Below are 24,857 nucleotides of genomic sequence, written 5' to 3' on the forward strand. Positions count from 1 at the left end.
GTTCCCATTGTAGGCACGTGGAGGTGGAGTGGCTCACAAAACCCAAAAAATGGAATACAAAAGTCAAAAATAATAAAGCACAATTACAAATACAAGGCAAAATGAAAAAACTGGAAGACAAATGGGCATAAAAAGAAGAAATGAAGTAGAAGGAGTGCAGAGAAGAAGCCAAGAAGGTGTGATGGGTTGGATGGGTTAACTGTCTAGGCTACAGCCAAGTAATGGTCACCTGCCAATGCCCAATGCCATGGCTTGGGTTTAAATCTAATTTTAGAATAAATTGCAGTTTAACCCCCTAAAAATTTGGAGATGTTTATATTTTACATCTTGAAATTTTAGAATTTAAATTTTATCCCATGAAATTTGAAAATGTTCAGATTTACACTATAATATTTTAGAATTTGAATTTTACACTCTAAATTTTAGAGGTGTTTGGATTTTACACCAAACATTTCCAAATTTTAGAGGAGTAATATCTAAATTCTGAAACGTTAAGGTGTAAAACCCAAATACTCTCAAACTTTAGAAGATAAATTTCAAATTTTAAAATTTTAAGGTATAAAATCTAAACACCTCCAAATTTTGAAAGTATTAATCTTAATTTTATGCATTTATCCATAGGTCAAATTTCAATACCGGCCGAAATTCACCGGAATAGGCTATTTTTGGTACCGGATATGTCACGTGGGATCGCACGTGGCCTTTAAATTAAAAAAAAAAAAACCAACTCTGCGATCAACGTCTTCATTCTCTCCTACACAAATGCCCTAGCCGTGTACTGTACATCCAGTTCCCAGAGTGAGTGTTCCTGTTCTACGCGATGCTCTCCAGCCCAAGATTATGTTGGAAGCAAATCAACAATGACTTGGGTTGGGAACTTAGTTAAATCATGAATTATATCACTTTTCTCTTTATTTCTTGAAGCTGTACTCAATGATCAAATGGACCATGAAACTTTGGTGCCTCATTTCCCTCCAAAAACCTCTTCTCCAGCCACTTTACCTACCAACCCATTTTCTCCTTTCTGCTAAACTTATCCAAACCTACGCTAAATTTAGCGGAGACCCACAAACCACAACAGCTATTTTAAGCTCTTTCCATGCAAAAATCTTCACACCCCCCACCTCTATATCTTACTCTAAGCTCCTCTCACAATGCACTGCTTCCAAGTCTGTGACTTCAGGTATGGAAGTCCATGCTCACATGATCAGATTTGGATTATCTGAGGACCCCAGTTTTCGGAATCATTTGATTAGTCTGTACTCAAAGTGTCGGTGTTTCGGGTATGCACGGAAGCTGGTTGAGGAAAGTTCTGAACCGGATTTGGTTTCTTGGTCTGCTTTGATATCTGGGTATGCACAAAATGGGCTTGGTGAGGAAGCCCTTTTGGCCTTTCATGAGATGCATTTGTTGGGTGTTAAGTGCAATCAGTTTACGTTTCCTAGTGTTCTTAAGGCGTGCTCGATGACAAAGGATTTGGAGCTGGGGAAGCAGGTTCATGGCATTGCAGTTGTGACAGGGTTTGAGTCCGATGTGTTTGTTGCGAATACTTTGGTTGTTATGTATGCAAAATGTGGGGAGTTTGGGAGTTCGAGGAGACTGTTTGATACAATTCCTGAGCGGAATGTTGTTTCGTGGAATGCGTTGTTTTCTTGTTATGTGCAGGGTGATTTCTGTGGAGAAGCAGTGGATTTGTTTCAGGAAATGATTTTGAATGGAATTAGACCTAATGAGTTTAGTTTGTCCAGTATACTGAATGCATGCTCAGGTTTGGGGGATGATAGTCAAGGAAAGAAAACCCATGGGTATTTGATAAAGCTTGGGTATGATTCTGATCCATTCTCAGCAAATGCACTTGTTGATATGTATGCAAAAGTAGGAGATATTGAAGATGCAATTGCTGTTTTTGAGGAAATAGCAAGACCTGACATCGTTTCCTGGAATGCTGTTATTGCTGGCTGTGTTCTTCATGAGTACCATGGTTGGGCTTTAAACTTGTTTGCGCAAATGAAAAGGTCAGAAATATGTCCAAATATGTTTACCTTATCTAGTGCTCTTAAAGCTTGTGCTGGCTTGGGGCTCAAGGCATTGGGTAGACAGTTGCACTCTAGATTGATAACAATGGATATAGAATCAGATTCGTTTGTGGGTGTAGGACTGATAGATATGTACTCAAAGTGTGATATGATGGGTGAAGCGAGGATGGTTTTTTATTTGATGCCAAAAAAGGACTTGATTGCATGGAATGCTGTTATCTCTGGACATTCATACAATGGAGAAGACATGGAGGCTGTATCCCTTTTCACTGAGATGTTCAAGGAGGGAATTGGATTCAACCAGACTACATTATCCACAGTCCTAAAATCTACAGCTAGTTTGCAGTATATCAATGTTTGTAAACAAGTTCATGCACTTTCTGTAAAATCAGGTTTTCATTCTGACAATTACGTTGTAAACAGCATTCTTGATACATACGGAAAATGTAGCCATGCTGAAAATGCTGCAAGAATTTTTGAAGAATGCCCAATTGGGGATCTGGTGGCTTTCACATCCATGATCACAGCTTATGCTCAATATGGTCAAGGAGAGGAAGCACTAAAGCTCTATTTGCAAATGCAAGATAGGGGAATCAAGCCGGATCCATTTGTTTGCAGTTCCCTTCTGAATGCCTGTGCAAATTTATCAGCATATGAACAAGGAAAACAGATACATGTCCATGTTCTGAAGTTCGGATTCATGTTTGATGTCTTTGCCGGGAATTCCCTAGTCAACATGTATGCAAAATGTGGAAGCATCGATGATGCAGACTGTGCTTTCTCTGAGATACCTGAGAGAGGAATAGTTTCTTGGTCTGCAATGATTGGGGGACTTGCACAACATGGGCATGGGAAACAGGCCCTCCAACTGTTTAATCAGATGCTTCATGATGGTGTCCCCCCCAATCACATAACTTTAGTTAGTGTCCTTTGTGCATGCAATCATGCGGGTCTGGTAACTGAAGCCAGACATTATTTCAATTCAATGGAAGAGTTGTTTGGTATTGAACCAATGCAAGAGCATTATGCTTGTATGATTGATCTCCTTGCCCGTGCTGGAAAATTAAATGAAGCAATGGAACTAATGAACATGATGCCATTTCAAGCTAATGGTTCAGTTTGGGGTGCACTTCTTGGAGCAGCAAGAATCCATAAAAATGTTCATCTGGGCCAACATGCTGCTAAGATGCTTCTAACTCTTGAACCAGAGAAATCTGGTACCCATATTCTTCTTGCAAACATTTATGCATCAGCTGGCATGTGGGAAAATGTTGCAAAGGTAAGAAGGCTTATGAAAGATAGCAATGTGAAGAAGGAACCTGGAATGAGTTGGATTGAGGTCAAAGACAAGGTATACACCTTTATTGTGGGAGATAGAAGCCATTATAGAAGCAAGGAAATATATGCCAAGCTTGATGAGCTGGCTGACCTTATGAATAAAGCTGGCTATGTTCCCATGGTAGAGATTGACCTCCATGATCTAGAACATAGTGAAAAGGAGCAGCTTTTATTCCACCATAGTGAAAGGCTTGCAGTGGCTTTTGGTTTGATTGCTACCCCACCAGGAACTCCAATTAGGGTGAAGAAGAATCTTCGAATCTGTGTGGATTGCCATGCCGCATTCACTTTCATCTGTAAAATTGCCTCAAGGGAGATTATCGTGAGAGATGTCAATAGATTCCACCATTTTAAAGATGGTTTGTGTTCTTGTGGAGACTATTGGTGATTTTTTGTGGGGGAGAAGTGTTACCTTTCTTTCCAACCAAGTATACCTCTGACACAAGGGCATATTGGAGGCCTATCATGAACCTATGGCCTTTTCTTACTGTGATTTGTGTTTTAATGTCTAGGTGACTCATCTTTTGGGGGCTCTAAAACAAATGCAAATGATGCCAATGAGCTCTAGCTTAAAATTCAAATGGTGCTTCCTACTTAGGCTTTGTTTGGTTGGGAGATGGAAAATTGGAGGGATAGAAAATGGTGGGGGATGGAAAGTGGAAGGATAGAAGAGTTAAATAAGGTAACATTATATGTGTAATTGTTGTTTTGATTAATAGAAAGCATTACATACACCATTTGTTTATGTCATATTTTTTTTGTTAATATTTCTATGTTAGGACCCCAAGATTTTCCCTATGAATATTGCTTGTTCTATGTGACTTTTGTTCCTCTTCGGTGGATATACTATCAGTTCAAGAAATGGCATTACTATCTTTTGGTAAGCTTTTCAATATTGAGAATTTATGCATATTCAATAATTGCATGAGTTCATTTATTTCTTGATTTGTAAAGCTTAACTGGGTTTTTAGGCAGTGGGGTATTGAGTTCTGGTAGCCACTTTTTTTTTTTTGGTTATGTTGTTACTAATCATAGGCCTTTGTGTCATTTCTGTTAGATATTTGTATGAATTTGGAGGGTTGGAACCAGTTGGGGACTGGACTAGAATCAGTCACAGTGATGTCACAAATTTGTGTGCAATCAACAGATTGCAGTGGTGAGGTGCTGAGGAAAGACTTCTTGTCAAAACATTTGACAAAAACATGCACCGTTAAAACTTGTTTCTTGCTTTCGCCGTTATTTATATTGTTTCTTAACTTCTAATGGAAGTGAAGAATGGTAATTTGTGAGGACTGTGAATGAGATTTTGGTAAGTTCTGTGTGAATGAGACTTTGGTATGTCAAAATTTCCTATTTCTTTTTTGGCTAAAATGCAAAACTGACCCTCTAAGTTTCACCTTTTGTCATTTCAGTCCTCTAAGTTTCAGTTTTGTCATTTCAATCCTTTAAGTTTTAATTTTTATCAATTCAGTCCTCCATTAGTCTTCTGTTAAATCCTCTCGTTAGAAGCTATTAGTCTCCTTGAAAGAAAAACAAAAAAAAAGTCTTCTTGCACGTTGGAACAGAAAAAATCAATGGCGTCAACTATTCAGTCTGTAGTATCTTGTGGAGCCGCCGGCATAGAGAAGGTTGGCAAGTCAAAATCTTCTTGTTGAAACAGACAATTTTTGTATCTCACTTTACCAACGAAAATAGCTCAGCGGTTTCTATTTTGTAGTGTTTCATTTTTTTTGTTTGTTTGTTGAGAAGATAGTGTTTTCATTTAAGCCAATTAAAAACAATCTCCAAGGTGGTCATCTAAGTGTGTCTTTCAACAAGTTCCATTATCTTAATTCCTTTTTCTTTTTTCTTCTCTAACATCCCAAAAAGTTTTTATACTTATAGTTAATTTTTCTGTTTCTTACTGTCCAATTTTTTTTTTCTTGCAAGGAGACTAATGGCTGCTAACGGAGGACTTAACAGAAGACTAACGGAGGTCTGTATTGACAAAAATTAAAACTTAAAGGACTGAATAACAAAACTAAAACTTAAAGGACCGATATGACAAAAGATGAAATTTAGAAAGTCAGTTTCGCATTTTAGCCTTCTTTTTTTTGATAAGTCAAAATTTGTTTTTCCTATTTCTATTTTTATATATTTCTTTAATGCATCCCATTGAAATCTTGAGGGAGTTTTACATTAGTTTTTCCACTTTAATTTTAACTTTGCCCCCATTGATCCAAAGTTTCTAGAGACCATGACAGTGATCATTTTACATTGTTATATGTATATTTCATTGTTGGAGTAACCTAAGATGAAAAAAAATGAGGAAGTGACATAATTGTTCTTGTGTCTCAGGATGTTTGCTACTATGCGTATATAATCTTCTTGGTCAAACCACTATGGTTTGCTTCTCATTTTCTGAGGTGAGCAAGTACTCCTAGGGCACTCTGCAGCCTGCGCCTCAATTGGGAAATTATTCACTTGTCCAATTTTTTGGCTCGTTTCTATTTTACTGCAGGGAAGACTAGCATGGGCATTAATTGTACCAAATGCAATATTTTTTCTTTTCAGGTAAAAGTATCCAGCAACCATGGCTGCAGCCATGCACCCGGAAGGAACTTCTTGCAAAGCTTCTTGGCCATATGTGGAGGGCAAAACTTACCATTGAACATGGCTTTTTTTTGGTTCAATTAGTTGCTTATACCCATGGCTGGCTCTCCATTTTCTCATTGTTAATGTCCTGGGTCAACAAAGGCTGTTAAGAGATCCTGAAGTCATTTCTTACAGGTGTCTCACTGCACATTTACATCTATTGTGCGATTATAACTGGCCATAAAATTAATTTGCTATTATTTATTTTTTTTGGATAGAATTTTGCCTCCAATTACAACCCCCCCACCCCCCAAAAAAAAAAGAAAAAAGAAAAATGTTTTTTGTCCCACTCTCCTGTCTACTAACTTGGTGGCGCTTAATTGGTTTGCTAGGGGATCAAAATCGCTTATTCATGTTAATTGTGTGCCAAGCCTTGTTTACTGTGGCAACCATGGCACTTACAGTCCCCATCCTGTCATATTAATTGCATGTGATTTTCCAAATACCAAGTGTTTCTGCATCTGTGTGGAATGGTGGAAGCTTTCTGCTAGATGTAATGCCTAGGTGGGTTATTCTCAAGGAGAAGAAATCGGAGATGCAGCCGATACAAACTCAGCAAGATCAATCCTCAGGTGTGATGGAAGATTCCATGATGATGAAACTTTACTGAGATAAACCAGTAGAACTTTTTTTAACAGTATACTTTGTAGAAGTAGTCATGACAAATTAGTCATAGTAGAAATTTTTTAATTGTATCAAGTGTTTCTTTAGCGGATCAGTGTTAATGATTTGTTTGTTAAGTTGGATCTTGGGGCTTTGTGAATAATTCTCATTTGCTATATGCACATTTACAGATTGAAATTTTGTAGAATTCAGATTGGACTCTGTTCATGGCAGTGTTTCAACTTTCAAGACAACAATGTCCCGCTGTGTATTGTGATAAAGTGCACCCCTGTATTACTCTTTTTTTTTTTTTTTTTTTTTAGCTTGGTGAAGTTACTGTATTTTGAGCAGCAGACTTTGTTGGACTATAAATTCCCATTTTGCAAGCTGAAGGTAATTTCATAATTTTTTTCCCTGCCTAGCCACTCGACTCTTTTGGCTAAATATTGTGTAAATTCAAGTTTATTTGTGATATGTGTAGTGAAAAGAGAGGTGAATTTCGGCAATTGTATACCGAAATTGTGAGAAAAAGTAGGAAAAAGTGATTTCGGCAATACCTTGCTGAAATATCTACCCAATTTTTGTGCTGTCCAACTGACTTGACCGAAATAAGGAGAGAGAAAAAAAAAGGGTAGAATTATGGTAATGTCATTGCCGAAATAGGGGGAGAGAGGAGAGAGAAAAATAAAATTGACTTGTGGCAATGTCATTGCCATAATAAAAGAGAGAAAAAAAAGTTTAATTATGGCAATCTCATTGCCAAATAGAGGAGAAAGGAAGAAAAAAAAGTTGAATTGTGGCAATCTCATTGCCGAAATAGGAGGAGAGAGAAAAAAAAGTTTAATTATGGCAATCTCATTGCTGAATAGAGGAGAAAGGAAGAAAAAAAAGTTGAATTGTGGCAATCTCATTGCCGAAATAGGAGGAGAGAGAAAAAAAAGTTGAATTGTGACAATTAAATTGTTTGGAGAGATTTTTCTTTTTTTGGCTGAAATAGGAGGGGGAAAAAATATTGTTGTCAGTGGTTCTCTTTGACCGAAACAGTTTGGTGTGTGTGAAAAAAGTTTTGTGCCAGAGATGTCATTGTAATTTCATTTCATCGCTGTAAAAGTAAAAATTATTCGTCCTTTCTATAATTCATTTCATTACAGAAATCCTCTCGTAACTTCAATCATTGGAAAAACAAGTTAACAGTGCTCTCTACATTGTTACTTTTTTCAAGCTACACACTTTTTAAAAAAAAAAATTTTATTTCTCCTCTTTTTTTGGTAAACAACGCTTGGATTAAAACTAAGAAATAATAAGTCTGTTACAATAAGCAGTTCCAGCTTTTTCTCTAGCCAGTAAGTCAACCACCACATCCGATGGGTTATACAAAAGATGAACATCAAAATCTTGGTTACGATTTGCACCCAGGCGAGCAAGACAGTCAGCACAACCATTAGCTTCTCTGAACACATGAGTTATCGTGTGATTAGGGAAGGTCTTTATTAGGTTCTTGCAGTCAGTTAATAGAGGTTCAAGCATTAGATTAACTACTGAGGGGTTTGAAACAAGATGTACAATAAAATCAGCATCCATTTCAATGCAAATATTATCAATCCCTAACTGCCTAGCCACATGAAGGCCATCCTTCAAAGCCCATAGTTCAGCAACAGTGCTGGACATGTTTCCTAGTTTGCGCATGAATCTAGCCACCCATTCACCATCACTACTCCTCAAAACGCCGCCCCCACCAGCCTTCATCGAGTTACCAAGCACGGACCCGTTTGTGTTGAGCTTAATCCATCCTGGTGGGGGTTTAAGCCATCTCACTTGGACTTGTGTTCACCTTGGTTTGTTCGGACCATTGGGTACAATGGCATAGAACTCCACTCCTTTCTTAACGCAGCAAGCACTAATGCCTACCTCAATTTTTCTGGTTTGAAAAATAGCCTTGTTCCTATGCAGCCAAAGCGTCCAAACCACTTGAGGAAATATAATTTTCCAAGGCATACGGGGTCTTGGGTACATGCTAGTCATCCCACAATTAGTTTTCAGCCAAGCACCCAGATTCGGCCCAAAGAACTCCAGGTTACCTTCCTCAACTCCCAAGTCTTTCCACATAGATTTTGCCACCTTGCAGTCTCTAAGAGTATGAAGGATGGATTCCGGACATTCTCCTCACCATTATAAAAGGCAGCATCTATTTTTTCATCTCCTTGCACTAATTTTTAACAATCATTCCTCAAATTATTTCACTCTTTTCTGCTTGTTCTTTGTTGCATCACTCTTCTTCTTTGCTCTATTCCGCACAACTTAGGATTGTAAGTTTTGGTTTAATATGAGTTTCTTCTTTGCTTTATTAACTTTCAGTTATAGAAACTAAAAATTTATCTAAATGTGAGTATTAAAAATAAGACAAAATTTAGTTATAAAATTTATTATAATTTAAGACTACAACTTTACTCAATATCTTTTTTTTGGAGGTGAATTTTGACAAATCTACCATTGGATTACATCTTCTTCTTATGTCTTCTATGCTTGCAAAATTTCTAGAAAATTAAAAATCAGTAGCTATGTCATCAATAAATTGTTTAAATTGCAAGTCTTTTTAGTTTAAAATTATGCATAAAATATAAGCTTATAGATCGTATAATAAATAATATCCAATTGATACAAAATTTGACATATGTATTAAGGGTGTAAAGAACATACAATTCAACGGTTAGATTTTCAAAATACGTAATAATATTTATTTTATTGAGTAAGGTTGTAACCTCATGCTATAAAAAATTTTGTAGCTAAACTTTGTCTTTAAAAATATCAATTGTTATAGTAATGATATTATATAATAAATAATAATACCTTTATTATTATTATTATTATTATTAAACCATTGTAAGTTGTACATTTCATTTAGCAAAATAAACTATGATAGTAAGTTTTCTTCGCAACTCTATGAATTGAATTTTTAATTCGTTCTTTATTTTGTTATTATCAATTTATAGGAAACTTAATAATAACATATTGCATAATATTTTTGTTATTGTATATTAAAATTAATGTAAATATGACTCGTCAATTATATTATAGTTATTATTACATACTTATATGTATGTTATTATTATTATTATTTAGTAAAGTAAATCCTACATTTGTGATTGTTTTAATTTAAATAAAGTTCTTTTGATATCAAAAGACAAGTCTTTTTATGGTGCTTATTGGTTGGAAAATAATTTATTTTATAAATATATTCTTTGTAAATATTATAAGCTAATACATTGAAAATATTATGTATTGTTATATTAGAGTTAATATTTTTTTGTATGATTATGATTATGATTATTGTTGTTGTTGTTGTTGTTATTCAAAATTTAGATTAATAAATCCTTTATTTGAGTTTCTTTCAATTTCATTATGGTTAAGACTACAAGTATTGTAAGTTATATTTGGTATTTACCATAATAAATTTTAATCATCACTATATATGAATATGATTATTTTTATTTAATAACATATAATCAGCCTATGACTTAGGCTAGGAATATTGTATTTTCAAATATCATGTAATTGATGTCCATAACTTTGGCATATTGCCTTTAACTTTTTTTTTTTTTAAAAGAGTTTCAACTTATGGCGTCCTCTCTTAACGATAGCTCTTTATCATCAGACCAAGACACCAATCCATTTTTGGTGTAAGCATGGATTGAACCCTAGATCTCTTATTCAACCATTAGAGATTTTACCAGTTGAGCTAACTGGAACTCACAATTATTGCCTTTAACTTAGGCCGGGAATGTTTCTATCAAAAAAAGAAAAAAAAGAAAAAAGAAGAAGGCTGACAATGCTCTATTTTGAAATTCAAATATTTCCCATTCATTATAGAATATTGCCTTGTATAGCAAATCCCAAGTATCTCGTTGATATCATTATAAATATAATATCTTGGCAGCTTTGGTAGCTGTAGCTCAAGACCATAGAAGTGATGTTGTTAAAGTCTAGTCCAAATATGTCAAAGTTTGTTCTCCTATGCAAGCTGAAGCCTCCACCATTTTCTGGGCAGTGGAGCTTGCAATCAAAAAGCAATGGAAGCTCGTCTGTTTTGAAGAGATGCCAAGGCTTGTTTTGACCCTCTATCATCCCCTAACCTCCCCCTTGACTGGTCTATTAATACCTCCATCAATAATATCTGCAATATTGCTCATTCCTTTTCTAGTTGCAATTTCGTTTGGCTTAGGAGAAGTTGTAATGCAGCAGCTCATGTTACTTCCAAGTTTTCTTTACTTTCTAGTCATTTTTTGCGTTTTAATAAGGGTAATCTTCCTGCTGTCGTCAAGTCTATTCGTGAAAAAGATTACCCGGCCTGTTTGTTTTGTTTTGTTTCTTTAGTTTCAATATCATAACAGCTTATCAAAAAAAAAAAAAAAAAATCTTGAACCCTTTCAAGGGTCAAGCTCAAGTTGATTCTCATAAACTTTTAGTATTGTTGTTATTTTATATTTATTTATTATTATTTGATTGTGTTTATTTTTTGTTGCAAGTATCACTCTATAATTCTACAATTGTGATACCAACTGAAAAATTGTGAGAATTATAGAGTGATACTTGCAACAAAAAATAAACACAATCAAATAATAATAAATAAATACAAAATAACAACAATACTGAAATTTTATGTGAATCAGCTTGAGCTTGACCCTTGAAAGGATTCAATATATTGTATTTATAATGATATCAACGAGATACTTGGGATTTGCTATACAAGGAAATCTATATATATATATATATATATATATATATATTTGTAGGGATGTTAGGCCTAGTAGAATATATTGGGCTAGGGGCCCAGTCTGAGGACACCTCATAGTCCAAGGATGGATAAACGTGTTATAGAGATTAGCACTAATAAATAAAAGAAGGGATCTAGGCGTGATGTTCCAGGGAGGTGATTCGAGGAGGAATGCTTCCTCGACTGAGCAAAGCCGAGATCAGAAGGTGTGGTCTGACATCAAGGGCAACGTTCCGGACAATTTCACTGATGGGGATAAGTATCAAGAAGGAACAGCATAGAGAGAGGCTATGAAATATCTAAAGGGAAAGCTGCTACCACCGCATTAAATACTTTGTAGCTAACTCTCTGGCCGTATTAATAAGGCAGTGATACCTGAATAGTAACTTTCAGCCTTACAGCTACCCCCCAAAGACTTCAAGAAGGTGTTGATGGGATAAGGATCAATACCAAGCGTGATGTCCCAGGGAGGTGATCCGAGGAGGAATGCTTCCTCGGCTGAGCAAAGCCGAGATCAGAAGGTGTGGTCTAACATCAAGGGCAACGTTCCAAACAATTCCACTAATGGGGATAAGTATTAAGAAGGAACAGCATAGAGAGAGGCTATGAAATATCTAAAGGGAAAGCTGCTACCACCGCATTAAATGCTTTGCAGCTAACTCTCTGGCCGCATTAATAAGGAAGTGATACCTGAATAGTAACTTTCAGCCTTATAGCTACTCCCCAAAGACTTCAAGAAGGTGCGGATGGGGTAAGGATCAATACTAGCAATCTAATTTACATGTGGAAGGTAGAGATGAAGGGGGAGGATAGTATAAAATAAAAAGAAGACCCTAAGGGGAAGGGATCAGAAAATTAAGAGAAAAACACTGTAGTTATAAGAACTGTATTTGTAATCAATTTCAAGAGATATATACAAGAACTAATCTCCTCGGACTGTGCCGATGACAATTTTTATTAGATACAACCAGTCTATCTTCATTTTTCCTGTCATCTGAATTCATTTTACTTGTTGTCAAACTCATTAAAACCCAGTTTTTCAACTCACTCTCTACAAATTTATTGTATTGGGCTCTTTGGGCCTAAGTTCATCCATCCTTTGGGCTTGGGAGCTAATTTGTGTCCTTACAATTGGTACCGTCTGTGGAGATTCTGGTATTGTGGTGAGTTTAACGTTCAAATATGGTGGGTTTAGGTCCACACCAGGAGAAATCTATGGGGTTTCGACGTCAAGATCATTTCCTCCATCTTGAACGAAGAAGGGACCAGGAGGGAAAGGTGCATACCACCCATACTAATAGAAGTCAATCTTGAACTGGGAGTCACGTCTCTCATGAGGAAAATGCTAGGACCATGCAACTTGAGACTGATCATTTGCGGATGTGAGAGATCGCGCCCCCGGCTTGTTTTATAGGATGTTGAGCCAAACCCACATGAATGGGTGGAGTTGTGTTATTGGCTCTCAAAATGGAAGTTCGACTAGTTATATTTTCCCCTTTAGATTAAGAGTTTTACAATGGAGTCACCACTTATTTAATTATTGGGATAAATAAGAAAACCAAAATTGAAAAATTCTTCATTTTATTAATTTTTAATTGAATTTACATTGATCATAGGAAAATTACATGGTTTTGGTCTTAGATACAATCTAAGATAAAGTACATGGCTTTGTTTCTTAATTACAATCTAGAAATCGAAAATTACATGGATAAGCATTTGCTTTACTAACCCTTGATCTAAGTTCAGAGGTTATGTTACAAGGTGGGAAGGTGTTAGGCACCCACCTTATCCGGTGAAACCAGTCTTCTAGACTATGGTGGCCAATATTCATATCATATCATCCAATATATAAATCAATTTGCATGTTGAGTTTAATGTGTGTGCACGTAATAAACCCTAATTCAATTTATTAAGCATTGCATTTGGATTGAGAAATAAATTCTAGTGAATGTGTGTGGATGGTGATATCCTAGATTCAAAAATTTAAAAGAATCATTAAACAAACATATTTTTCATGTTTTTTTATGCGGATTTAAGATCGAAATTAGTGTTACGCATGAACATGTGACGAACAACCAAGAACATGTGAATAACATATAAGAACAATTAAGAACATTCAAAGGAATTTAAATGATTAGTATCATGCTTTAATCTTAAACTCTCATCATGGCAAAAAAAAAAAAAAAAAAAAAAAATAGGGAAAGGGATTATACCTTCATGCAAAATCCATATGGTGGGGGAGGAGACTCTTGAGGGAGGTCCTAAGGGTGGAGGAAAAGAAGAGTTAGGAGAGGAAGAGTGAGTCTTACTCAATACCTTGAGTCTCAAGAAGATCAAGATATAATAAGACTACTTAACTTCCTAGAACTTAAGAGAGGAGAAGAGAGGGGGTTTTTTCTATCTTCAAATAGAGGAGATAGGGGGGGTTTATATAGCAGTGGTTGATGAAATATGAATGTAATGCCATTTAATGAGGGTTGACAAAGAATCATGAACCTAGACCTCATTTTAGCTTTTGAGAAAATCTGGTGCATTAAATGTAGAGATTGATGGGAGTGAAGAGCAAGCAAAATTCAGTTTTCTCATAGCTACTGTAATAGTCTGTAGAGCCAACTTCAAAAAATCATATTTTACTCAATTCTGATCGGAATTATTTGGTTCTTGTGATAAAATTGAAGCCCCAGATGTTTAATTTTCGGGAAAATTAACCTCATTCACAGATTCAAAATATTCTGAGAGATATCAATGAAATGGTGAGCAGAGGTCATTTGTTAGAAAACAATTTCAGCACAATTAGCATTAATAGGTCCCAAATTAGTTTCCAATTAACATTAATAGGCTCCAATCACTCCCATTTCAGACTTAATTAGTTTCAAATTTACCTTAATTAAAAGATAATTGCACAAATTACTCATTAAATAATTAATGTTTAACTATCTAGTTATTTAGGTATGTGCAACTCTACCATAATATGTAGTCCTAACCAATCAAATTATGATACATCATTGATCTCAAATTGATTATACTTACAACCAATTGAAATCAATTGTTCATAATCATATATAGTCGTACTCAATTTGTGATAGTGCATCTCAGCCATTAAAACTTGATTTGATGATAACTTTCAATCTAGTGGTCTGATTAGGGCTTATGACTAGTCGATTTGATCATTACAATATTAAGATCATTTTGGTGAAATGAGATTAAGGATCTAATGACCAGAATTAAGATGCATATTTCCAAGGAAAAATTACCCTTTTACCCTCCAGGTGAAGTTAAATGCGGGTTGTAAAATGGAATGTCAATAGCAGAGGAACTTGCACCGTGAACGATGAAGGAAAACTCCCTCAAGGTCTGTTTCTTCTTCTAGTGAGGAAGGAGATGGTAGTTACAGGCCCAGATCGAGGACTCCCCCTAGTGAGTCTTTCTCGGGTGATGAGGATTACCACCATAGGCGCAGGAATAAAAATCCATCTTGCAAAGGTCTAGGAAACGATGCCATGAGCAGGGCATTGAACCAAATTTCTAGATCACCTTTCACACGTAGGATTGAAGGAGGAAGACTACCTCAGCGTTTCACTCAGCCCACGTTTACCATGTACAATGGTTGTACAGATCCTGTGGAACATGTAAGCCACTTCAACTAGAGGATGACAGTGCATTCCAAGAATGAGGCCTTGATGTGTAAGGTATTCCCATCCAGCTTGGGGCCTGTGGCGATGAGGTAGTTTGATGGCTTGGGTGTTGGTTCTATTGATTCCTTTAAGGAGCTCACTCGGGTGTTTGGATCTCGTTTTATTACGTGTAGTAGGGTTCCTCGGCCTTTAGATTCCCTGTTGTCTATGTCCATGCGAGAAAGGGAGACCCTAAAAACGTACTCGGACAGATACTGAGAGATGTTCAATGAGATCAATGGGGACTTTGATGATGTGGCCATCAGGATTTTCAAGGTCGGCTTGTCTGCTGAGCATGATTTGAGAAAGTCTTTGACCAAGAAGTCGGTAAGGAGTATCCGTCGGCTTATGGATCGTATTGATGAGTACAAGCGAGTTGAGGAAGACCAGCAGTAAGGGAAAGGAAAGGCTAAGGTTATCCCTCATGACAGGAGGGATTTCAGGTCGAATAGATACAATAGTAATAGATCTCGAAGGGATTTTGCTGGGCAATCTGGGTCTACGGCTCCTCAAGTGGTCAACACGGTGTTCCGAGAGCTAATACATCAAGTCTTGGAGAAGATCAAGAATGAGCCATACTTCAAATGGCCAAACAAGATGGGAGGAGACCCATGAGGCGCAACCAAAGTCTTCATTGCTGGTACCACTAGGAACGAGGACATTCCACCGAGGACTGTAAAACTCTATGGAATCATCTGGAGTAATTGGTCAGAGATGGAAGGTTAAAACAGTTTTTGTGTTAGCCCAATAAGTAGGGAGACCAAGCAGGGTCAAGAGCTCAGGGGAATGCTTCTTCAAGGCCCCTTTTGGGCACAATTAATGTCATCTTTGCTGCTCTAGGGAGAACTAGTTCTCATCCCTCCAGAGTGATGTTTGTAACTCGGCTACCTGTCGAGGACTCTAATTCTGAGCCGAAGAGGGCTAAAGTGGAGATCCGACTGGCGTTGAGTTTTTTTGGACGAGGACAAGATTGGAACCATTTAGCCACACGATGATGCTTTAGTGGTCACGCTTAAGATAAGAGGGTATGATGTGAAAAGGGTGTTGGTAGACTAGGGTAGTGGTGTAGAGATTATGTACCCTGACTTGTACAAGGGGATGAACTTGAAGCCTGAGAATTTGACAGCCTATGATTCACCTTTGGTAAGTTTTGATGGGAAAGTTGTTATTCCAAGGGGTTAAATTAGACTACCCGTGCAAGCAGGTTCAGAGGTAGTGGAGGTGGACTTCATTATGGTGGATGCTTATTCTCCCTACACGGCCATTGTGGCCAGACCCTAGCTTCATGCCTTAGGGGATGTTTCTTCAACTTTGCATTTGAAGGTGAAATATCCATCTGGAAACCAAATTGAAGAGCTTTTTGGGTGTCAATCCTTGGCTAGGCAGTGCTTGTTGGTTGCAATTATGCATTAGCCTGAAGCTGAGTCCTCGACTTTTGTTGAGGGGGGCTCATAGCAATCAAAGATTCCTGTCCTATCTACGAATGCAGTGTCGGAAGAGGAAAAGTGTGAGAGGTTGGAGAAAGTTGTTATAGATGGTGATTCGGAGAAGTTTTTTCAGGTCGGAGCTCAGCTGCCTCCTTGAGAGAAGGAAGAACTGTTAGCATTTCTAAGGAGGAATATTGATGTGTTCGCATGGAATGCTTATAAAGCTCCTGGGGTGGATCTAAATTTCATTTGCCATCATCTAAATGTCAACCCAGTTGTCCCCCCTAAGAAGCAACAACCTCGGCGCTCATTTAAAGAGCATTCTGATGTTGTTAAGGACGAGGTGAAAAAGCTTAAGCAGGATGGGGCTATTAAGGAAGTGTTTTACCTTGAATGGTTGGCCAATACAGTGGTAATGAAGAAGAAGAATGGGAAGTGGTAGGTATGTGTGGACTTCACATATCTTAATAAAGTTTACCCCAAGGACCATTTTCCTATACCTCAAATAGACTAGTTGGTGGATGCCATTGTAGACTATCCCCGAATGAGCTTCTTGGATGCCTTTAAAGGGTACCATTAGATACCTTTAGTTTTGGGTGATCAGCAGAAAACAACTTTTGTCACTCCCACTAGAAATTACCACTACAAGGTAATGCCCTTTGATCTAAAGAATGCAGGGTCTACTTATCAGAGGATGATGACCAGGATGTTTGAGTCACAGTTAGGAAAAAATATTGAGATCTATATAGACGACATGGTGGTTAAGAGTAAGTTGGAATCCGAGTATGTTAACAATCTCGGGAATATCTTTGAGACCTTGAGGAGACACAAGTTGCGACTTAATGCTTCTAAGTGCTCTTTTGGTGTCAGATCAGGGAAGTTCTTAGGGTACATGGTTAGTCACTGTGGAATTGAAGTCAACCCTGACCAAATTAAAGCAATTAACAATTTACAGCCACCTCTGAGTCCCAAAGAGGTCTAGAAGTTACAGAGATGACTGTTGCTCTAAACCGATTCATTTCTCGGTTAGCAGACAAGCGTAGGCCTTTCTTCCAGTTTTTAAACAAGTGGAAGAGATTTGAATGGACCGAAGAGTGTGTCCTGGCCTTTCAGCAGTTGAAGGAATACCTATCTCAGCCACCCATTATGTCCAGACCTGAGGTGGATGAGATTTTGTTTGCTTATATTGTTGTGGCTTCTCATGCAGTGAGCCTGGTGCTTGTACGGGTTGATAGTGGTGTGCAGAGGCCAGTTTATTATGTGAGTAAGTCATTACATGAGGCTGAGATTCGTTACCTACCGTTGGAGAATGCCATTTTAGCAGTGATGCATGCTCGTAAACTCCCCCACTACTTCTAATCACACATAGTTGTTGTCCTAACCCAACTTTCACTTAGATCTCTACTTTGAAGTGCTGATTACATAGGAAGGATTAGTAAGTGGGGTATGATCTTAGGAGCTTTTGATATCAAGTACATGCCTCGCACCTCTGTCGAGGGTCAGGTCCTCGCTGATTTATTAGCCGAATTTGCTAAAACCCCATTTGAAGAAAAAGTTGAGAAGCAGAATATGGATGGAAAATCAGTTGGCATGGTCTCTCTGCAAAAGCCTTTACCCTAGAGAGAACACGTTGATGGTGTAGCGAATCAGAGAGGATCTGAGGTGGGGCTAGTTATAATTTCTCCTGAGAAGATCATTATTGAAAAATTCTTAAGGTTGGGCTTCTCGGCCACCAATAATGAGGCCGAGTATGAGGCTTTATTGGTAGGGATGGCTATGGTTTTGAGAACGGGAGGAAATATAGTGAAGATGTTTTCAGATTCAAGATTAGTTGTAGGCCAGGTAGGGGGAGAATTGGAAGCCAGAGATCTCAGAATACAGGAATATTTGAACCAGGTTAGACACTTGTAGTCAGGATTTGAATCTTTCATTTTATTGCAAACCCCTAGAAGTAGAAATATACATGCTGACTCGCTTGCCACGTTCGCAACCCCCTCAGCAAAAAGTTTACCTCGAGTGATCCTTATGTAAGACTTGTGTAAACTTACTGAAATAAGGAGAAACGTGGTTCATATTCATCAGATTAGGGTGGGTCCTAACTGGATGGACTCTATTGTGCTAATCCTTAAGGAAGACATCTTGCTCGAGGGTAAATCCGAGGCTGACAAGGTACGGAGAAAGGCTCCTTGATTTTGGCTATCTGAGGACCAAAAGTTGTACAAGCTCTCTTTTTCTGGACCATATTTGCTATGCATACACCTTGAAGCAATTGAAATACTTCTAGAAGAGTTACATGAAGGGATTTGTGGAAGTCACACAGGAGACAGATCTTTATTTCACAAAGCTCTCACTCAAGAATATTGGTGGCCAAATATGCAGAGGGAACCATAAGAGTATGTGAAGAAATGCGACCAATGCCGAAGATTTGCCCCAAACATTCACCAACCAGGAGGTGTCCTTAATCCTCTGTCTAGTCTTTGGCCTTTTGTTTAATGGGGCTTGGATATTGTAGGGCCATTCCCTAAGGCAGCAGGGAATTAGAGATGGTTGCTAGTCGACACGGATTACTTCACCAAATGGGTTGAAATCGAACCATTAGCAAATATCAAGGATATGGATGCTAGGAGATTTATCTGGAAAAATATTGTCACATGGTTTGGAATCCCTCGTACACTCATCTCAGACAATGGTCTTCAGTTTAATAGTAAAGCCTTCAAGAGGTATTGCTATGACTTGGGCATAACAAATAGATATTCCGACCCTGGCATATCCACATGGGAATGGAAGGCCGAGCTGTCAATAAGGTCATGGTGAGTGAGCTCAAAAAGAGGCTGGGTGATGCAAAGGGAAAATGGGTGAAAGAATTGCCACATGTTCTTTGGACGTATCGTACTACACCTTGAAGGTCCACTGGAGGGACCCCCTTTCAACGACTTATGGGGTTGAGGCAGTAATTCCTCTCGAGACCGATTTCCCAACACTGAGGACGAGCTCTTTCACTCCAAGCAACAATGATGGCTTGTTAGAAAAGAGCTTAGACTTGATTGAAGAACGGACAGAAAATGCGATGGTTCAACTAACGTACTATCAACACAAGCTCAAGCAAGGGTATGATTCAAATATAAGATTAAGGCTGCGAGCACCTGAGGACTTGGTTTTAAGAAAGGTTTTGGGTGCTGCCAAGAACCCATCATGGGAAAAATTGGGACTCAACTGAGAAAGGCCATATCGCATCACCTCGGTGGTTGGAATATGTGCTTATTATCTTGAAGATCTAGATAAAAATGTTATACCATGCCATTGGAATGTAAATAACCTGCGAATGTATAATTATTAATGAAAGTCCTTTCTGCCAAATTTTTGCTTATTATATTATGTGTTGCACCTCTTATTCATTCGAGTATCAAACAGAACCTTGGTCATGCCTGACTCCTCAGACCATATACCTTAGGTCAATTGATATCTTTTAATCATTTTTCTAAATGTTAAACAGAACCTTAGTTATGTCTGATTCCTCGGACCACCTACTTTGGGTAAATTAATACTTCATGACATTTTTCTAAGTATCAAACAGAACATTGGTCATGCCTAACTCCACGGACCACATACCTTGGGTAAATTGATATATTTTAATCATTTTTCTAAGTGTTAAACAGAACCTTAGTTATGTCTGGTTCCTTGGACCATCTACTTTGGGTAAATTAATACTTCATGACATTTTTCTAAACATCAAACAGAACTTTGGTCATGCCTAGCTCCTCAGACCACATACCTTAGGTAAATTGATATCTTTTAATAATTTTTTTAAGTGTTAAACAGAACCTTAGTTATGTCTGGTTCCTCGGACCACCTACTATGGGTAAATTAATATTTTATGATATTTTTCTAAGTATCAAACAGAATCTTGGTCATGCTTGGCTCCTCGGACCACATACCTTAGGTAAATTGATATCTTTTAATCATTTTTGTAAGTGTTAAACAAAACCTTAGTTATGTCTAGTTCCTTGGACCACCTACTTTGGATAAATTAATACTTCCTGACATTTTTCTAAGTATCAAACAGAACCTTGGTCATGTCTGGTTCCTCGGACCACATACCTTGGGTAAATTGATATCTTTTAGTCATTTTTCTATGGACCAAACAGAACCTCAGTTATATCTGGTTTCTAGAACCATCTACTTTGGGTAAATTAATACTTCATAACATTTTTCTAAGTATCAAACAGAACATTGGTCATGCCTGGCTCCTCGGACCACATACTTTGGGTAAATTGATATCTTTTAATCATTTTTCTAAGTGTTAAACAGAACCTTAGTTATGTCTAGTTCCTCAGACCACCTACTTTGGGTAAATTAATATTTCATGATATTTTTCTAAGTATCAAATAGAACCTTGGTCATGCCTGACTCCTCGGACCACATACCTTAGGTAAATTGATATCTTTTAATCATTTTTCTAAGTGTCAAACAGAACCTTAGTTATGTCTGATTCCTCGGACCACTTACTGTGGGTAAATTAATACTTTATGACATTTTTCTAAGTATCAAACAGAATCTTGGTCATGCCTGGCTTCTCGGACCACATACCCTAGGTAAATTGATATCTTTTAATCATTTTTCTAAGTGTTAAACAAAACCTTAGTTATGTTTAGTTCCTCAAACCACCTACTTTGAGTAAATTAATACTTCATGACATTTTTCTAAGTGTCAAACAGAACCTTGGTCATGCCTGGCTCATCGAACCACATATCTTAGGTAAATTAATATCTTTTAATCATTTTTCTAAGTGTTAAACAGAACCTTAGTTATGTTTGGTTCCTTGGACCACCTACTTTGTGTAAATTAATACTTCATGACATTTTTCTAAGTATCAAACAGAACCTTGGTCATGCTTGGCTCATCGAACCACATATCCTAGGTAAATTGATATCTTTTAATCATTTTTCTAAGTGTTAAACAGAACCTTAGTTATGTTTGGTTCCTTGGACCACCTACTTTGTGTAAATTAATACTTCCTGACATTTTTCTAGGTATCAAACAGAACATTGGTTATGCCTGGTTTCTCGGACCACATACGTTGGGTAAATCGATATCTTTTAGTCATCTATATATATATATATATATATATATATAACCGAAACTTTTGAAGCTTCCACATTTTTCCACGCCAGCATTATTTAAAAAAATAAAACCCTAAACACCGTAACTATTTCTAACCCTATAATTATTTCTCCCCAAAACAAACCCGATAAAACCTATATCTCAGTCTCTGTCTCTCCTTCAAACACAAACTCAACCAACAAACACTGCAAGACCCATACGCAGGAACCCAAAAATGGAAAAGCTAGATGCAGATCTTTCTCTCTTCCCCTGCGACAGTAAGCGAATTCAACTAAGCCACAAACGCTTCACCTCACAACCAACTTAATATTAGATTGCTGGAACGGCTACAGGTAAAATCTTTTATATTAATTTTGGGTGTTTAATAGGATTTAGGTTCGGCTATTTTGTTTGGTTTTGATTTAAGAAATTGGTTCAGATTTTGTTTTGATTTAGAATTGGTTTTTATCAATACTCAAAACCCTAATATAGGTCAGGTAAAATCTTTTATATTAATTTTGGGTGTTTAATAGGATTTAGGTTCGGCTATTTTGTTTGGTTTTGCTTTAAGAAATTGGTTCAGGATTTAGGTTCAGCTATTTTTTTTTGGTTTTACTTTAAGAAATTGGTTCAAATTTTGTTTTGATTTAGAATTGGTTTTTATCAATACTCGAAACCCTAATATAGGTTCTCCCTCAATTTTGGTTCCTTTCAATATGTCAAATTTTACTACAGGATTGAAATAGTAAAAGGGGGAAGGGTAAGCTGCTTATGTGGCTTGGGGATGTGAGTTTTGGCATCAGAATCAACACCACATTAGAATCAATCTAGGTTGGATTATAAACTGTAACATAGCGATTATTTACTATTTTTGTTGATGGGTTGGTTTGATTTTCTTTAAACTTTGTATTACATGTTGATATTGGTAACATAAATGTGCATACATATGTTTTGTTTGAAACATAATTTCCAATTAGCTTTTGTATAGCAGACAGTTTAGCCTCACTATAAAAATTGCTAGTGTGTTTTGAATTGAGTAGAATTTATTTAATTCAGCAACCTACTTATTTTAAGATAAGTGTTAATGTAATTTAAAAGTTTCAGTTTTTAAGCCAAGAGCAGCAGCTTTTGTATGTAAATCTTTTTGAGATTAGTGTGGAGCATTTCAGTTAAAAAGAAGCTTGGATCTGCCACAAGCCAAAAAAAAATATTAATACATAAATAAAAAGACAAAAATTCTGATTTTATATCAGTTAAGTGGTAAATCAATGATGGTGGAATTAGAACTAATATCTCTCTTTGTTGTTCCCCCCACTCCTCTTCTGCCTGTGGCTCTGCTACCCCAACCAATAAGTTTTTCTCTTTCTCTTGGCAAACACTGTAGATCCACCCTCTCCAACACACCATAATCTCCAATTCTCACCATATGACCTCCTTAGAAAATCACCCAAATCTTCAATTGTCAACTAACCCATATAATCAGGATGAGATTTTGATTGGTTTATCATGTCAGGTAATTCTCCCAATTCTTTTCAAATTTGTTTTCCCAAATTATATCCGTTTGTCTCTCTATTTGTTTGTAAACTCCACCATTGAATCTCTGTACATCCCTATTTTTTCCTCTCTTTTTTCCATATGGATTTTTCTTTTATTTCTTTTGGTTCCCAATTGCTTGATTATTTTTCATGTTTTTTTTTGTGTGATGGGTTTCCTTTGGTTTTGGAGGATTGCAAGGAACACAACCTAGAAGGTTTTAATTCTTCTACTATTCCATTTTGTTCCTTTTTCTACTATTAAAAAAAAAAAAAATCGGAACAAAGTTTTCCATTGTTCTATGGTTCATCGTTTTAAGTTGTACTATGTTTTTTTTTTTTTTTTAATGAAAAAGTTGTACTATGTTGATAAAACAAAGTTTAGAAATTTAGTAACTTTATTGTTAATTGCTTCTTCGCTGAGATGTAATTGTTCTCAACTCTATAGGATTCTCTTTTTTTTCTTTTTCTTTTTTTGTTATGGTTTTTTTCCCTAGCCTGTGTTTATATAAAACATGTTGATGAAAGGGTGATTATTTACATTTAAAGCTTTTTTTTTTTAATGAGAATCACAAAGACATCTAAAACTGAAAAAGAAAGTTTAAACTCCTAGAGTTTAATATATAGATTGCTTAAGTTGAATTCTATGCCCTAAGACTTTGGGGTTACACATCAATTTTTTCATCTATGTTGAAAATCTGAGCTAGATCATATTTTATTCCTAAACCTATTACTGTTTTAGAATCCAAATTTTGGCTTGGAATCATGCTTTTCTATATTACTTGCAATTAATTTTTTTAACTCAAATTTGTAGTTGGATTGTCATATCTTTTGCCTCACAGAATGTTAAATGTTGTAGGTGGTTTCTTTTACCCAGATTTGTGTTGTGGACTTTTATTATTGCCCATAATCCATTCTATGATCCTTGCTTGACACGTTTGAGGTTGGAAGAAAAGGAGAGAGCCCCCTTTTTAATTAATTAATTTATTTATTTCGTAGCTATTTTCAATCAGATAGGACTTGGTTTTTGGGCATTAATTGCAAGGCCATGAAAGTTCTTAAATTGAAGGATTTACATTGGCAACTGCTTTTTCTTAACTTAAATTTGTTAAGATTCTCATCCCTTTTTTAGTCAATTTGTATTCTCTTTATATTTTCCCCCATTTTGCTCTTGGGTTAACATTCTGTTCTATTATGGGTTAAAAAAAAAATTATAATATGCTTTGAGCCATAATATGCTTTGAGCCAAATTATAAAAATTATCCCATGCATCGCACAGGTTAGAGACTAGTTTTTCTAAGTACCAAACAGAATCTCAATTATGTTTGGTTCCTCAGGCCACAGGCCTTGAGTAAGTTAATGCTTAGTATTATTTATTTAAGTATCAAATATGCTCTACCATTATGTATATTTTTGAGGTTAAGGTTACACTTTGTTGAGATCATGGATTTAGTAGGTTTAACTTGTTTTGTTGCCAATCGTATGGGGTGCAGTAACTATGCTGCCACTTATATAGATAACTAAATGGAGCTATATCTCATTTCCATGTTAGTTAAGTGCTAAATAAAACAAAAACTATATGAGGATCAATATCAATATAAAAAATATAAAGGAAAAACTTATAATTATCATTGATCTAAGCCTTAGAAAAAGGAAAATTGCTTATAAAAGATCAAACTGAATTACAAGTTCTGGAAATAAGAACAGCAATAAAAAAAACTATTACTCTAAACTACTTTTTT

The 24,857-nt window shown here is 36.5% G+C and overlaps 1 protein-coding gene and 1 pseudogene across 2 annotated transcripts; both read left to right on the plus strand.

Annotated features, from left to right (window-relative positions):
- The first annotated feature begins 733 nt into the window (after positions 1-733).
- Positions 734-4,241, plus strand: LOC115976064 (pentatricopeptide repeat-containing protein At5g04780, mitochondrial-like). 2 transcript variants are annotated; one of them, XR_004088250.1, is made up of 3 exons: positions 734-3,802; positions 3,887-4,056; positions 4,154-4,241. XR_004088250.1 is itself a non-coding variant. In XM_031097158.1 (2 exons), exon 1 carries the CDS (start codon positions 934-936, stop codon positions 3,760-3,762), a length of 2,829 nt encoding a protein of 942 aa, XP_030953018.1. In that variant the 5' UTR covers positions 734-933; the 3' UTR covers positions 3,763-3,802; positions 3,887-4,102. The 2 variants fall into 2 exon arrangements, 1 of the variants encoding a protein (XP_030953018.1); XM_031097158.1 differs by lacking the exon at positions 4,154-4,241 and having other exon boundaries at positions 3,887-4,102.
- On the plus strand, positions 4,147-6,718 carry LOC115967941 (annotated as a pseudogene).
- The last annotated feature ends 18,139 nt before the right edge of the window (positions 6,719-24,857 follow it).

This window comes from Quercus lobata, chromosome 2 (assembly GCF_001633185.2).
Source record: "Quercus lobata isolate SW786 chromosome 2, ValleyOak3.0 Primary Assembly, whole genome shotgun sequence".
NCBI lineage: Eukaryota > Viridiplantae > Streptophyta > Magnoliopsida > Fagales > Fagaceae > Quercus > Quercus lobata.